The sequence below is a fragment of the Dermacentor silvarum genome, chromosome 8 (assembly GCF_013339745.2).
Source record: "Dermacentor silvarum isolate Dsil-2018 chromosome 8, BIME_Dsil_1.4, whole genome shotgun sequence".
NCBI lineage: Eukaryota > Metazoa > Arthropoda > Arachnida > Ixodida > Ixodidae > Dermacentor > Dermacentor silvarum.
This window is the reverse complement of record NC_051161.1, coordinates 172,275,939-172,291,494: the sequence shown is the minus strand read 5'-3', so window position 1 is coordinate 172,291,494 and position 15,556 is coordinate 172,275,939. Positions and strand designations below refer to the sequence as shown.

General features: G+C 47.8%; 1 protein-coding gene across 1 annotated transcript in view; it reads right to left on the bottom strand.

Annotated features, from left to right (window-relative positions):
- Window positions 1–15,556, bottom strand: part of LOC119461848 (serine-protein kinase ATM) — a 754,892-nt gene that overhangs the window by 554,210 nt on the left and 185,126 nt on the right. Inside the window, exons 18-20 of the mRNA XM_037723219.2 lie at window positions 5,660–5,847; window positions 5,440–5,522; window positions 3,478–3,621 (exon numbers count right to left, since the gene is read on the bottom strand). Of these exons, the coding sequence (XP_037579147.2) occupies window positions 3,478–3,621; window positions 5,440–5,522; window positions 5,660–5,847 (415 nt within the window). The remainder of the gene's footprint in view (window positions 1–3,477; window positions 3,622–5,439; window positions 5,523–5,659; window positions 5,848–15,556) is intronic.

Sequence of the window (15,556 nt, the reverse complement as noted above, 5' to 3'; positions counted from 1 at the left end):
GATGGATCATATTCATGTCTTCAATCAGGTAATCGAGAAATCTGCGGAGTACAACGAACCTCTCTATATGGCTTTCATAGATTATGAAAAGGCATTTGATTCAGTAGAGATACCAGCAGTCATAGAGGCACTGCGTAATCAAAGAGTACAGGAGGCATACGTGAATACCTTGGCAAACATCTACAAGGATTCCACAGCTACCTTGGTTCTCCATAAGAAAGGTAGAAAGTTTCCTATCACAGGGGTGGGACTGCCCAAAGTCATTTTGGAGCAATTTTTGGAGCAAGTGAAATTGCATTTCGGAGCAGTTTGTAGCAGATAAAATTTCATTTTGGAGCAGCTTGGAGCAGACTAAATTTCATTTTGGAGCAATTTGGAGAAAATAAAATTTCATTTTGAAGCATTAGAGCGGGCCAATGTCAATTTTGGTACAATAATGGAATATGGCAGCGCACTTTGAAACAATGATGAAACACAGAACAAACCAACACGAAGCGCGTAGCAGAAGCCCACTCTTAGTTATAGCGCACTAGAATATGAAAGAGGGGACCTCACATGCACTAGGGAAGAAAGCAGTTTTACTCTGGCGGCTGCTGTGTCAGGTGCAGACCCTATCTTGAAAGCGATGGGGACAAAGCGCACCGAGTGCTGGTAGCTTCGTGTGCGCTGTTTTCGCCGCTTAGTTAGCGTTGAAGCGAGAGGCAGCATAAAGGTCCATTCGCTCACTGCTGTTGCCGCGCTGCCTCACTCCCGCGTTTTGACAACAAGTTTCCGCGGTCACCGAGTGAGATGTGTTCTTGTTTGCTAGTGCGGGCATGGCACCATGCTTGTTAATTTATACTTAGTAAGCGAATGTTCACAAGTTTATACAGCCGATAAAGCTACTATCCTACTTCGTATAGCTGTGTACTAATTTGCTTCCGCAAGCAGCTTTACGGGCGATATCCGCGGCGGTCAGACACCGGCGGAGCTTGGTGCAACAAGTTACGTGATGATTTGCCAAGGCTAGGGCGCAGCCGATAAAGCTACTATCCTACTTCGTATAGCTGTGTACTAATTTGCTTCCGCAAGCAGCTTGCCGGGCGATATCCGCGGCGGTAAGACACCGGCGGAGCTTGGTGCAACAAGTTACGTGATGATTTGCCAAGGCTAGGGCGCAGTTGCGGTCAAATGAAGGTCAAATTGCTGGTGACGGCGAAACTCGGCTCGACTAGGTTAGTAAAGCTTTTGCTTCAATACAGCTGCCCTGGCCATTCCGACAGCAGCGACAGCAACCGAGAGTGGCCGCGCGCACGGCGGCCAATTGCCGGAAGCGCCGAAAAGTCCAGAGTTGTAAGCGGGAAAATTGTGAGAAACTGTGCGGGAGGCGCCGTCGAGCGGTCTGTGGAATGTGAACGGCTGCACTCCTTTTTGAAGAACGAATCCGTGAGCTGTTCGCAGCCACTGCCGAAACACGCATGCCGGAGCCATTCTGACGCAGCATGGTGCAATTTTGGCCAGTTTTCTTTGTTTGGCGCAGTCTGGTGCAGGAATTTGTGTTTGTATCAAAATGGCGCAATTGGCGCAGGAGTCCCACCCCTGCTATCAAGAAAGGGATCCCCAGGCAAGGAGACGCAATCTCTCCAATGCTATTCACTGCATGCTTAGAAGAAGTATTCATGCTCTTAGACTGGGAAGGCTTAGGAGTGAGGATCAACGGCGAATATCTCAGCAACCAGGTTTGCAGATGACATTGTCCTATTCAGCAACAAAGGGGATGAATTACAACAAATGACTGAGGACCTTAACCGAGAAAGTGTAAGAGTGGGGTTAAATATTCATATGGAGAAGATAAAGATAATGTCAAATATCCTGGCCAGAAAAGAATTCAGAATCGCCAGTCAGCCTCTAGAGTCTGTAAAGGAACTATACGTTTATCTAGGTCAATTGCTCACAGGGGACTCGCATCACGAGAAGGAAATTCACAGAATAACCCCTTTAGGTCCCAAGTCCACAAACGTGGACACCAACTTTGCATTCACTAAGTTCCAAACACAGATCGAAAAATGTGATTCGAAAAGCGTGGGCGAATGCGCCTTTCCTTTCTCTATTTTAGTCAAGTGGCGCCATCGCCCTGAAGACTTGAAGCTTTTAAGGTGCGAGCCACAAGTAGCTCTTTGTCTTTATTTGTTTTCGTGGTATTAACGTTATTAAAATCCCTCAAAAGCCATTCATTTGTAAAAAGCAATGTTTCGTGATTGTCAAATACTATCTTTTTGTGGAGTACCAAGTGTAAGAGTGCCGCATGCAACTACCGAAAGTTAGTGTCCACATTTGTGGACAGGGAGCCACCTTTCCGAGCGAGCTGCCTTGTATAGCAAAAGAGGCCCCTTGGCTAAAATAATCAAAACCTCTTATTTTTTTCAGGCATTTCTAAGCATGCAGTAGAAAGATGAAAGGTCTATGAACAGACTGTCAACAAAATGTCCAAAATTCAAAATGGCAACGTATCTGATGCAGATCTCTCGGATGATGAATGCGCAAAGCAAGATTTGGCGTATACGGTGGCCCGTGAGGGTGATTTCTCATTTTTTGTGTTTTGCGCTGAGAAACAGCTGGTTAGAGTACCTCAGGAACGCAAGCGCTGAGAATCTCTTACAGAGAAACACCATGCACATGATGGATGCACATGATGGCATTCCAAGCAGACATTGCTAACAGCCTTGCAACAGAAATGCTCCAAAAAGTGCGGTAAGCCAAGCAATGACAGCTCTAAGCTTGTTGTCAAGAAGGCGACACCGCAGTCGACCGCTGCCATTAGGTACGCCAGGAACGATCGCTGGCACGTGCGCACACCAAATGCACAGCGTTACCACTGTGCGAGATGCGCAGCGCAGAGCCGAATTCTCTGCCAAAAATGTCACGTGTTCTTGTGCCTGTCGGCTCAGAATCATTGCTTTCATGTTTACCACACAAAGTAGATTGCAAATGTTTAGAAAATCAAGGAAGAATAACAGGAAAAATGTTTTGCTCCCCATACCTAGCTAAGCGAACAGTGCAACGTTTTTGCCGGGTTAGGGTGCCCTGTACACAAATGTGGACCACATGGAAAACAATGAAAAAATAAAATTTATGTTTCCATCATTTAATGACTCTTTTATTGAATCATGGAGAGCTGAAAATTATGTTGTGAAATGAAAATGTGTCATTGCCAGATTTAATTCCCACCTGAAGGGGATAAAATTGGGGTGGAGTGCATACAGCAGGCGTTACCAAATCCTCAATGGGAACTTACGACTGTCGTTGAAAAGAAAAGTGTACAATCATTGCATTCTACCGGTGCTAACATATGGGACAGAAAGCGCAAAAAAGTAGAACACACACACAAGGTGCTAACTCGTGTGCATCTCTATTCTTCCTCTACGTCCTTGCGCCACACGAAAAAAAAAAGCACCAACAGGCCCAAATTGCTACACTGACAGATCACAAAGGCCTCACGTGTAAGCATCAAGCACCACTAGGAAGCAGTGGCGCAGCTCCGTGCCAGCCACCCGGCGGTTCAGCGCCGGCACGCAGAGTCTTGCAAGCTCCAGCAAGGCAGCCGACACGTCCAGCTGACGACAGTGGACTTTCATCAGCTCCCTGCAGGGTAGGTATTCCACAGGGTCAACATTCACTCATGCTTACTGCACCGGATGCCATTAAACGGACTTGAAGAAAAGGACAAACGACACGTCCACTCGTTTGTCTACATTTATGTGTCATACAATACTAAAGTATTATTGCGCAACAAAAAGACATGGACGGGAGAGAAGAACACACACACACCAAGCGCTTGGTGTGTGTGTTCTTCTCTCCCGTCCATATCTTTTTGTTGCGCAATAATACTTCAGTAATAGATTACCAATTTGCCCAGAATGCTGCTCTCATTAAGTGTCTACACGCTGCAAGAATAAAAATATGTGCCATTTAACACCGTTAAGTGTTCAGGTCATATGTACAGGTTATCCATGTTCTAAATTATCACGAAAAAGAACCTCCTTGACTGTAACGCTAGGGAGGGCACATACTACTTGTTCATACAGACCAAGCCCTTCATTGCCGCACTCATTTCGTTGTTGGTCGTAGTGGGACCGTGTCACTGCAACAGTTTTTGCCCATTACAAGATTTCCCTCCTTATTTGCTTTGACTGTGCTGCACTGACAAAGTGGTGCATACTGCATCGTTGACTTATGCCCAACACATTCAGGCTGAAGTTATACAGGGCATCTATTTTTTTTTATTTTACTTATTTTATTTGACCATACAGATTTCGTATGAAAAAGTAATGTGCGAAACAAAAGTGGCGTTATTGTAGATGAGCTCCGAAGCAAGGTGGGCATACTTTACCTCTAATAAAGCTTGGTTTAAAATTTCACTTTTTTCTGTGGCACGCAGCGCAGTAATATTTTGCAGACCCGACGGTCGGCAGCTCACGTATATGCTGCGCTTGTCTTAAATGTGGCCCAACCTGGTGAGGGGTCCTTTAAGGGAACGTGCCACTCGGAAAAGCGTTTCTTTAAATATTTGTGACAGCACAATGAAACTTTCACCATTTACAGAGTTATCGGTCCTCTTTTCAAATCTGCTTTTAGTTTTTTGATAGCTTATCTGGTAAATTTCTTGCACGCCATGCATTTGTAAAAACAATGCATTTTTCTGCAAGCTTAGGCGATAACAGTGAGCACAAGAAAACACTCAAAAATAGCTCATATTTCTCCATAAAGATAGTGGAATTTTTTCTAGTAGTCTAGAAAAATGTGAAATGCTGAGCTGCAGTTTTACCATTCTTAACGAAGAATCTTTTTAAATTATCTTACTGCATATGTTTGTGGAAAGCTTTGAAAGTTGTTTCTTTGAATTCAGGAGATAAACATGCCAAATTTCATTATGATCAAACTACATAAAGTACACAAAGCTTAGTGCACAAGCTCTGAAAATGCTACAAAATGAAGAAGTGGAAAGAACACGTTAGAAAGTTTAAAGAACATGTCGCGACGCTAGACTTTGGCAGGGAAACGATTGTCTTTTGTAATTTCAGCAAAAATGCGGTGCTGCCAATATGGGCTCCGAGAAGAGAGGCCTACATCCGCACGAAAATTCAAGCGCAAGCATTGCCGCGGAGCGAAATGCCGCGTGTGTGAAATTCGGGTAAATTCGCACTTTCACGAGTGAGTGCTTTTCACATTTTTTGCCAACTCCTAGTTTATTCCCAGCTTTGATTTTTCAATAAATAAAGAGGAGGCTTGTAGGAATACCAAACAACAAAACACAAAATAGATTTGTTTTCGGAAAAAATTGTGGTTTTTCGACCTGCATCTCCCCTTAAGGTAATTAAATGAAATCTGCAAGAAAAATCTGAAAATGTGCTCATAAGCAGTCACACACACAAGCATGCCAGAGAAGCCAAAACATCTCACCTGAGTGCATCAACCAGTGAGAACAGCTCGGCCTCATTCAACAGCTCCGCCCGTTCAAGCAGCATCCGCAGCACCTGTAACGCCTGGGTGAGAAGACTTGATTATAAGCTACAGCGGAATGGTGATAATTCAACATTGAAGATTGAATCCTATTCAAAATACTTGAAAAATGGGCAGAAACTGTTTGAGACGACACAAGATTTAAACAAATGTGATGTACTGCTTGGATGCTCCATGCGCTGAGCCCTCGAGCTGCCTCCTCCAGCAGCTGGAGCAACAGGTCTAGGGCACCTCCAGCAGCAGCAGCAGCACGGCGGCCGAGGCAGAAGTAAGACAAGGCAATGCGCAGCACTGCCAGCTGTTGCGTCTCCTCCTGGGTGAGCCGGTCTGGTGACAGCACCGTGGCAGCTGCACCAAAGCAAGTACAATAATTAGGCGCAAAGATTATGAAAATCTATAGTCGTTCATAGGTGCAGCTCTTTCCCATCCTTTGCTGGGACAGTTATTGTACTTTATTACTTTATGATGTAGCAGCACAGCCCCCCCAAAAAAACAAGGGCACACGAGATAAAAAATACAGGACAAGCACTGTCCTGTTTTTCATCCTCGTGTGGCCTATTGTAAAAACCGGAATATAGGTCGAACTTTTTTTCAAAAAACCATTGCGAAAAGTCGACCCTCGTCTTATATACCGGACATTGGCAGAAAAACTAGGGAAGTCTTGCAACAATGGGCAGATGAAATAAACAGCCGCCATCGCATTCAGGCTGCTTTTTCACATTTTCTTTCAAAATGAGCGGAAGCCGACGGCAAGTCACCGTCGCCTTCAAGAAAAAGGCCATTGAGTACGCGGAAGCCTACGGCAACCCACCAGGTTGCTGTGGGCTTCGTATCGTGCAACCATCGACCCTCGTGTTTGTCAGCACCTTATCATCACGGCACGGAGCAGCATTTAAATAAATGCTGTCACCATTGTGCAACCGGCTAAGTCGCATTTGTTTAAAGGTAAGGTTGTCTTTCGGTACTTTTGCCATTGAAAAAGATTTTTTTCATTTTTAAAATTGGTTAGTTGGGGGGTCGACCTATATTCCGGTTCGACCTATAGTCCGGTTTTTACGGTAGTTTTCTGCGCTGTGCTGCTACTTTAGAAGTTGTCACGAAAGTGCGCTAAATCAAAGCGCGTGCCCTGCGTCACTCAAGCCAGCGAAGAAGCAAGCCAGCCCCGCGGCAGCTTTGACATAGGCAGAGAGTGCATGCAGCCAACATGATCAACGCTGACTAGAAGCTTCGACAAGATACGCGAAGGTTACGGTATCGAGAGAGAGAGGGCTTCTCAGACAAAAGGCGAGCAGAGAGAGCGAAGGAATGGGACAGGCCGAGCGTGCGTCTACGGATGAGTCACCACCCTTCTCGAAAACGTTTCGGCAGCCGCGGCCGAAAACGCGACAAATGTCTAGAAGATTCCTAGGCTTTGTTCATGCTATGGCAGCATGACTCAGAAGGTTCGAGAAGCGCCGGCGAAGACAAAGCGCTGATGAAACCGCGCCGGTGAAGAGATGTGACATGAAGACTGACCGTCTGCGGAAGAAGGGGATTCCCCAGAAAGCTAGTCGACGAGTTCCTCGAGCGTCTGCATTTCCGGAAGACGTTCCTTCGAGATTTTCCGCGAGCTACACCGAGATCGTCCGGCTCAAGACCAACAAGGGTGAATACGAGTACACACTCTATGTATTCCTATTCATTCTGTACTGTACGTGTTGGACTATTATTGCTAGTCGTTAATTATTTTCCAGAGTTTTGATAACACCCATCCGAATTGCATTGTGTTATGTCTAGACCAAATGTGCACCCATGTATGTAACTGCCTTGTTTGAAGAATATATTCTGTTGTGTTTTGACAACTCTGGGCTCTAACTCTGTCTTTGGACCACAACCGGCGTTTGCTGGAGCTCCACAGGGCCCCTAATTAATTGTCCTTGCTTTTGTGGGGTTATTTTCCGAAGCTGATAAGCCGGCTTTGGAATTTGGCCCGGCGTTGGCACCTCGTTCACGGGGTGTGTGACAGAAGTCATGCAAACTTCCCAGTGATTCTAAGTACTTTAATTAATTTACAGCTAGAGATGCACTTATTTCAGCTATGCTTTCCTCATCTTTATTGTTTGTAGGCTTCTTATGGTTGCTACAAAAATTGTAAACGCATTAAATGTGTGTTGGATCCTGCACCAACCTTGCATGTGCACTAGCTGTCACGCAACAAAGAAAATTTTCTTATGTTCTACGTGCGAGACCAGCACTCAGCTCAACTAACTCTTCTCTTTTGATAAAGCCCATAGACATGCAAGCTGACCAGATGGAAGACGCTTGTGAAGTTGTCAGCTGTGATTTATGTGCCTAGTTCATGTGTAAATGTCGAACTAAACGTTAGGAGCATTGGAAAATCTGAGTGTAAAGAGAAAGCCTGACTCTGTGCTTGTCTCTAAAGCACACCCCAGCACAGTATGCATCACCCAAGACACAGCACACAGTGTGTTATGGGCCAAAGGTTGATATATCATCATCATCATCATCAACCTAATCTTATGTCCGCTGCAGGACGAAGACCTCTGCCAGCGATGTCCAATTACCCCTTGCCTTGCGCCAGCTTATTCCAACGTGCGCCTGCAAATTTCTTAATTTCATCATCCCTCCTAATTTTCTGCCATCCTCGACAGCGCTTCCCATTCCTTGGCACCCATTCTGTGACTCGAATGGTCCACCGGTTATCTAGTCTACGCATTATGTGGCATTCCCCAGCTCCATTTTTTTTTCTCTTCAGGTCGACTAAAATATTGGCTATCACCATTTGCTCTCTGATCCAGATCCACCATCTGCAATGGTTCTTGCGAGCTGTTTTATATTGAAATGATGAATTATCAACTGGCCCAAACCAGTTGTATTGCAGAGGAGAAAACTGTGTGAATGGAAGGAGAGATAGCCTAGGCAAGCAAAACACCAGGGACATGTATCCGTCTGTTGCTGCGCTGTGACGGTTATCTCCCACCTAAAACGCCAATTTGTGGCCTGCCCAGGAAGATTTTCAAGCAATAACCGTAAGCTCCTGATTAGTCACTACGGTATTTACCCAAATGTACCAAATTTTACTTTCAAAGCCATTCATTCACTTTGTTTACAGGAACCTCCCTGTGAAGTCAATCCGGGCATTCTTATGCGCAAGCGGCGAGATTATGTTTCTCGCCACGAGGAAAGGTAGAGAAGAGAATCGCTGTTTGTGCTTCGACACAGCGGTGCATGCACTTTGCATCAAGCAACAAAACGACAGACACCGACCAAAATAAAAGCTAAAAAATAATAAAAACTGATTAAAAGACGTTTCGGCTTCGCTACGGAAGCCTTGTTCACAATGGGGTGAAGGAAAATTCGTTGCAGCTTATGTACTCTTGAGCACGTGACGCAGACAGCGTGTGTACGACTGGGGGAGGGTTCCCTCACTTCGATTGAGCGTGTGACGTGTTTTTTGTATCTCCAGCGACTCTAGATAGAGACGTGATTTCAAGTTTCTTTCTTGGCCGATAATTCTTGACTTTTCCCAGTCAATCTTGTGGCCTGTTGCATCCGTATGTTCGGCAAGGGCATTCGAAACTATTCGTTTCTTCTCGACATCGTTCTGATGCTGCCGCAGTCTCTGTTTGAAGTTGCCCGATTCACCGATGTACGCGTAGTCGCAATCTGCGCAGGGTATCTTGTAGACCACGCCAGGAAACGATTCTCTCGGAAGCTTGTCCTTACCGCCCACGAGTGCGTGCCTCAGCTTACACACAGGCACGTGTGCAACCTCAACGTCATAAGTGCGCAGCACACGAGACAATGCCTCGCTTATCCCAGGAACGTAGGGTATGGCAGCACGTTTTCTAGGTCGGGGATTAGCTGGTCTGACGGAATCAGATAGGCGGTGTTCCACAGCATTCAAAAACGAAGTGGGATAGCCGCTTGCCGAGAGATCGCCACGCACGTGGTCCAAGTCTGTGGTACGGCCTTCTGCTTCGGTGCAAATGCGGTTCGCACGGTTGAACAGGGAGGCAACAACCGACCTTTTGTGAGCGTCCGGATGAACGGAATGTGAATGTTCCATTGTGAACGAATGTTCACAATGGAAATGTTCGCAATGAACGAATGTTCCATTGTGAACAAGGCTTCCGTAGCGAAGCCGAAACGTCTTTTAATCAGTTTTTATTATTTTTTAGCTTTTATTTTGGTCGGTGTCTGTCGTTTTGTTGCTTCATGTTTCATCCCGACCAGACGGGCTTCCGTCGAACCCTCGATTTCACTTTGCATCTGTAGCAATATATGCTTTCCCTGTGGCACACCAGGCATGATCGCAGCTATAACGCGTTGGAGGAGCAGGCAGCAAAGCGCTTTTGTATTTTATTGGCTTGGAAGCAAGTTTTTGTGCATGGTGTAAGCAGCGTAGGGCGGTAGTTTTAAATTGTGGTAAGTGTAGGGAGCCTAGCGGGGATAGCCGGATAGCGAGATAGCCGTAGGGCTTACCGTGGGGCTTTGTTTGGGTATTTTGGCGGGCCTCATTGTTAGGTGGCCGGGGGGATGATGGATCGGGAGGCTAAGTTACGGGTGACGGTGAGCTACTGCAGTGCGAGGAGTGCAAAAGTTGGTGCAATATGGACGAGACAGACATTGTGAGTTTAGCCTATACCGAGAAAGCTAACTTCGCATACAGGTTTTATGAGGGTATAAAGGGAGCTGTGCGGTGGATGGAAGGGCAATGGGCAGCTAGTGTTGAGGAGCTCAAAGGGAAGCTGAAGGTGGAGCGGAGGAATGAGCTCAAAACTCGAGTCGGTGAGTTGCTAGAGAGTGAGGGGGCTAAGGCCAACCTGCTGGAGCAAATAGTTGGCAAGCTTAAAGAAGAGCAAGGAAAGTGGGTGGAGGCGCTAACGGCATGGGCTGCGAGTAATCCCGGTTCGGAGCAGCGTCAGGTGGAGGGCAAGGACAGCACGGAGCCTCCGGCAGAGGCGTTTATTGAGAACGATGAGACAGGCAGGAAGGGACACCTATACTCCATCTCACCACTATCGTTTCGCGCTACCAAAGCTACGGGGTGTAAGCAAGCCGCATGCTTGCGCAGCAAAACATGGTTGCACGTGTAACGGCCTTCTAATTGGCAGGGTTCAGGCATAATACAAACGTATTATCTATCTATGTGCATCGTATGCCTTTAATCATTGTATCGGTAAACGCCAGCAACTCTGGTTACAAATCAACATGGTAGCACCCACGCAAAACGGACCACCCGCTTCGACCCGAACTTGCGCTTGCTATTCGTGCACTACGCCAACAGCAATAAATAAATGGTGCAATCAGTCATCGGTTAGTTTCATCTCTCACTGAGGATAAAGCATCAGGTACGTTTTGTCGTTATTAGAGAGAGAAGGTATTCCTTTTGCCACGGATGCTAAGCCTAATGCACCTAGAATTTGGTAATGGTTCTTGGAAACAGCGCAATATAGTTACAAAAACATTGCTCTTGAAGCATCAGGACACAAATCTGAAGCAAACACAAGTGTCAGTTTGGAACTTACAGACCCCACAGTGCATGGCGACGACTTCATAGGTTCGAGACGGAAGGAATTCACTTCGGCATTACTGTCATGTATTCGACTCCGGCGTTGTCGTCTGCTCGAATGTGCGCTCTTCGTTCGTCGTCATAATTAGTAACATTAAAGCTGCCCCACTTCCTCGAATTTTCGACATAGTTGCTTGTTTCATTGTTTTCTAGTATTTTTTAGGTTAATAAGCCAGCCACAATAACTGCAATGAGCATGCATCGACAGCACGGCGAGCAGACGCCAGGGAGACGCTGAGCAGACGCCGCAGCACGGAGGAATACATATGCAGGGGCTAGTCGCCCTTCCTATTGGCTGAGGACCCGGTAGCCTCAACAGTGCTGAAGGGAACTTCTCAGATGGAGTATAGAGACTGAAGAATCGCAGGCGGCAGCACGTGGGCTACACGATGCTATAGTGCTGTCGCTGTTGCGCTGCGAGCTTCGGGCGGGGAGGTGCGAGAGGTAGAGGCAGCTGGAGGGCCAGCTAGTGCACACCGGAGGACAGCAATCGCAGGCTGGAGGCGAACGATGGGAGCGAAGAAGGGTGGTGGGGGACTCGAGGATTGAGGAGGGTATCTTAACAAGCATGAAGGCAAACAGGCGGGTGAAGGTGGAGGCCCAGTCAGGGAAGTGCATGGTGGACGCAATGGCCAAAACTCAGGAGGAGGTGGTAGGGGACAACATGGAAGACGAAAACCTCGTCATTATCCATGCTGGTTTCAACGATGTGCTGAAGGGAAGGAGCCAGAACCTCAAGAGACAGAGGTTGGGTTGCGTAAACTCAGAGAGGCCTCTGCGAAGGTGCATGTGACCATATGCACAATCACAGAGGTCCAGGAGCCGCCTAGCGGGATGGTATGAAGGGGTGACAGGGATTTGGAAAGGGGTGACGGTTCCTAGCCTGACTTTCGGCAATGCGATCCTGTGCATGAGAACAGAGGTTCTAGCAAGGTTGGAAATTAGGCAACGAAGGATAGGTAGGCTTGCTTTGGGAGTAGACGGAAATGCACCAAATCAAGGGGTACAGGGTCACAGGGGATGGATATCATTCGAGTGCAGGGAAGCTAGTAGCAAGATAGAATTTGAGGAGCGATTGAGAGTAATGGGGGAAAGGCAAGGAAACTTTTCAATTACTTTAACATGAGGAATGTTCACACAAAACAGAGGAAGCGAGATAGAAAATTGCGAACCAGAGAAGCAAACCAGCCCATATTATTATTTTGATTTTAATTACACACAAACCTCAATCCTACAAGGAGTTCTCTCAATGCAGTTTTTAACTACAAGTACAGTTTTTTTCACACTTAAAGGAAAACTCGGAGCGCATTGCATTGCGATGTGGCGAGCGCAGGAGTCAGGTGCCGGCAGCAGCTCGTGCAGGCGCAGACGGTCGATGAGGTGTGTTATCTTGAACCGCATCGACTGCTACGGCGGCGCACGCTGGCCGCATGGCCGGGAAGCGTGCTACTGTTAAGGGCAGTGCACAGATTGCATCGTTAGTGCGGGAACTGAGCCGATATTCTTAGCTAAACGTTGTGTGACGCCAACCTCTGAGCCTTCGTTGGCGATAATGGGGTTCTACAATCTTCTTCTGACAGCATCCTTCGTTTGTTCTTTCGAAAGGCTGGGGGTACTGAGTGCGTGCACGTACAGTGTAATCTTGATGATACGAATCTCACGGGGTCACGAAAAAAATTCGTATTAGCCGAAATTCGTATCATCGAAACACAATTAAAACTAGCTAAATTAAAGAATCGAGAGGTGAACTCACTCAGGCACACGTACGTAAAAAGCATTTACAGTATAGACCACTTACAGTGTAGACCGCTTATAACGTAAGTCGCCGGAGTCGCGAATATCCGCACTATAAGCGCTACCGCACTATAACCAAAGCAACAATTTTCAAGGCCCGCACATATGCAAAACATGTGCATCGAGCCGCCGCGCGTATGCGACAGTCAAGGAATGCGGCTAGAACGTTTGCATTCAATTCACAGTCAAATCTCGTTAATTCGAACCAAATCACGCGGCGGCGCTTCCGACCGGCATTGCGCCGGGACCGCCATAGAGTAAAAGCTTAGGAGACTCCTCAATGTCGCGCGCGAACAAAACAAAAAAAAAAGAAGAAAAAAAACACGGTGGACATTTCACCCTCTCTCAAATGGGAAGGTCGCCGATTCTGCGTTGCACCGGAACATTCGTGTACGTGCGGACGTACCGTCCACGCTACCGTAGCCACGCGTCGAAAATGGCAGTGAATCCTTCTTTCTCCTTTATGCTTCCTCTACTTCCTAGTCACGTGTTGACCTTGCACGCTGCGGCTACGGCGCAGAGGGAAGCAGCGGCGCTGTCCCAGGCCGGCCAACGAAACTACCCACGCCAGCAAATGCCCGCTTCCCGATAACGGCAGAAAACGAAACTTCGGGAAGCTGGTGCCGACGCAGCCGTAGCGGCGGCACCTGCACGACGGCGGGCGCGCATGGTGACAGTCGAAAGTGAGGGAGCTACGAGGGAAGGCGAGGGGAGCCACCAAAGCGGCGGAGCTGCCAAGGCAAAATCCGCTTCCCTGCCGCCCTCCTCCCTCACATTCTACGGTCTCCGCATGCGCCGTTCGCCGTGCCATGCGGGCGCCGCCCGCTAGCTCGCTGAAGTTTCGTTTACTGCCGTTATCGTGAAGCGAGCGTTGGCTGTTTCGTGGTCCTCGCTCGATATGCGCGCCGTGATATTTCACGACTCGCACTCAAGATTCTGGTTACAGCCCCACTGGCTGTTCATTCGCACCACGTGCCCTTCTCCTCCACTTCGTCTCTTTCTTCCTCGAGCACTCCTTGGGGGCGCCCGTTTGAGGGGAGCGTTCGCTGTCTCCGCTGACTTCCGTACTCCCAGGCAGCCGCACTGTAACCGGTATTTCGTTTCCCGCAATTGCACTATAAGCGATACGTATATACATGGAGTGCTATGGGAAAATTAACGGGAGTCTGAAAAGACCGCACTGTATCCGGTCCTGCACTATAAGCGGTTATGTTATAAGTGGTCTATACTGTATAACGTAATGATTTATAGTGCAGAACTAGCTACAACGCGGCCTTTTCCGACTCCCGTTTACCCTCCCATAGAACTCCATGTATACGCATACCGCCTACAGCGCAGCCGCGTGAGACGAAATTGCGGCTTCCGTGGAAAAATCTCGCCGACAAGGGCGGTAGCAAGCACAAGGTGCGCCCACCGATGGCAGAGGAGATCAACGAGGGCGATGCGGAAGGAGGAGCACGAGACGTAGAGCAGGAGTCCAAGGGCGATAAAGTCGTCACCGCGCGCCGTATGTGCGAGTGAAAGCGCGCGTCCGCACGAACAGCGAACGCACAGCGGAGAGCAAACGCGACTTCCATTGCGCGAAAGGCCGTGAGGGTATGGGAAGGAGGGAGGGAGGGAGGGGGGGCGACGCTGTGCTGCGGCGCCAAATGCATATCTTGCAATCGAGCGCAAGGGTAACTGGCGACGCAATCACCCCACGCGAAAGGAGCAAAGCGGGAAGGTAGCGCGGGAGGGAGGGGCAGGGCGGCTCCTACTCGGCCAACAAATGCGTTCTTGTACTTTGCGCCTGTGCCAGCTGTCGGCGGTGTTGTCGCGCGCACCGCATGTTGAAAGCGATCTACACACGGCTCTGACCTTTGTATCTGCTGTAAGTCGCTCAGTTTCCGTTGAAGCGATAGACCGCACGAACCTTCGCTTGCTGCAGCGGCCGCCACAGCAAGCGAAGAGACAAAAAGAAAAGCACAAAAGCAACAAAAGCGCCACCGCTTCAAACTCATCGCGTCCAGTCGCGGCTTCCGCGATGTCCGGCGCCGCGTCCGCGCCTCCGCACTAAAAGAGAAAGGGAAAATGCGCGTGACTGCGCGCTGTTCTCTTTTGCGGCCATCGGTGGGGCGGCGTTTATTCGTATCAACTGACACGGGTCGAAAATCGATTCGTAACAACCGTTCTCTAGAACGTTGCAAAGTAATGGGGCTCGGCCGGGACCTCAGAAAAATGTGTATCATCCGGAAATTCGTATTAGCCGTGATCGTATCATTGAGATTCCACTGTATATTTATTCACTGTGTGTGCTAACGTAATATGCAGTGACAAGAAATAGTCACGCAAATGTGCGCGCAACGGGCTCAGTCTTTATTTGATGCGAAAGGAAAACAAAGCGCTCAACAATAATAACTATGAGGGTCAAACACGATGAAACAAATGGATACGAATAAAGGAATGCTTTAGGTCAAGACAATGAGCTGAAAGTGATTCTTCTCGACAATAGTTCATTAAACCAGACAGGTCTTCATCGTGTCAGTGAAAAGGGGGAGAGGAGTTCTCTCTGGCAAGACATGCGGGCTTTGAGTTTTTTAAATTTTATTATATTTTTTATTTATTTCATAATACTGAGAGTCTTCCTCAGGCTCTGACAGGAGTGCAATGAACAATATGTAGAACAACAGGTTTGGTGTTCTGGAACAT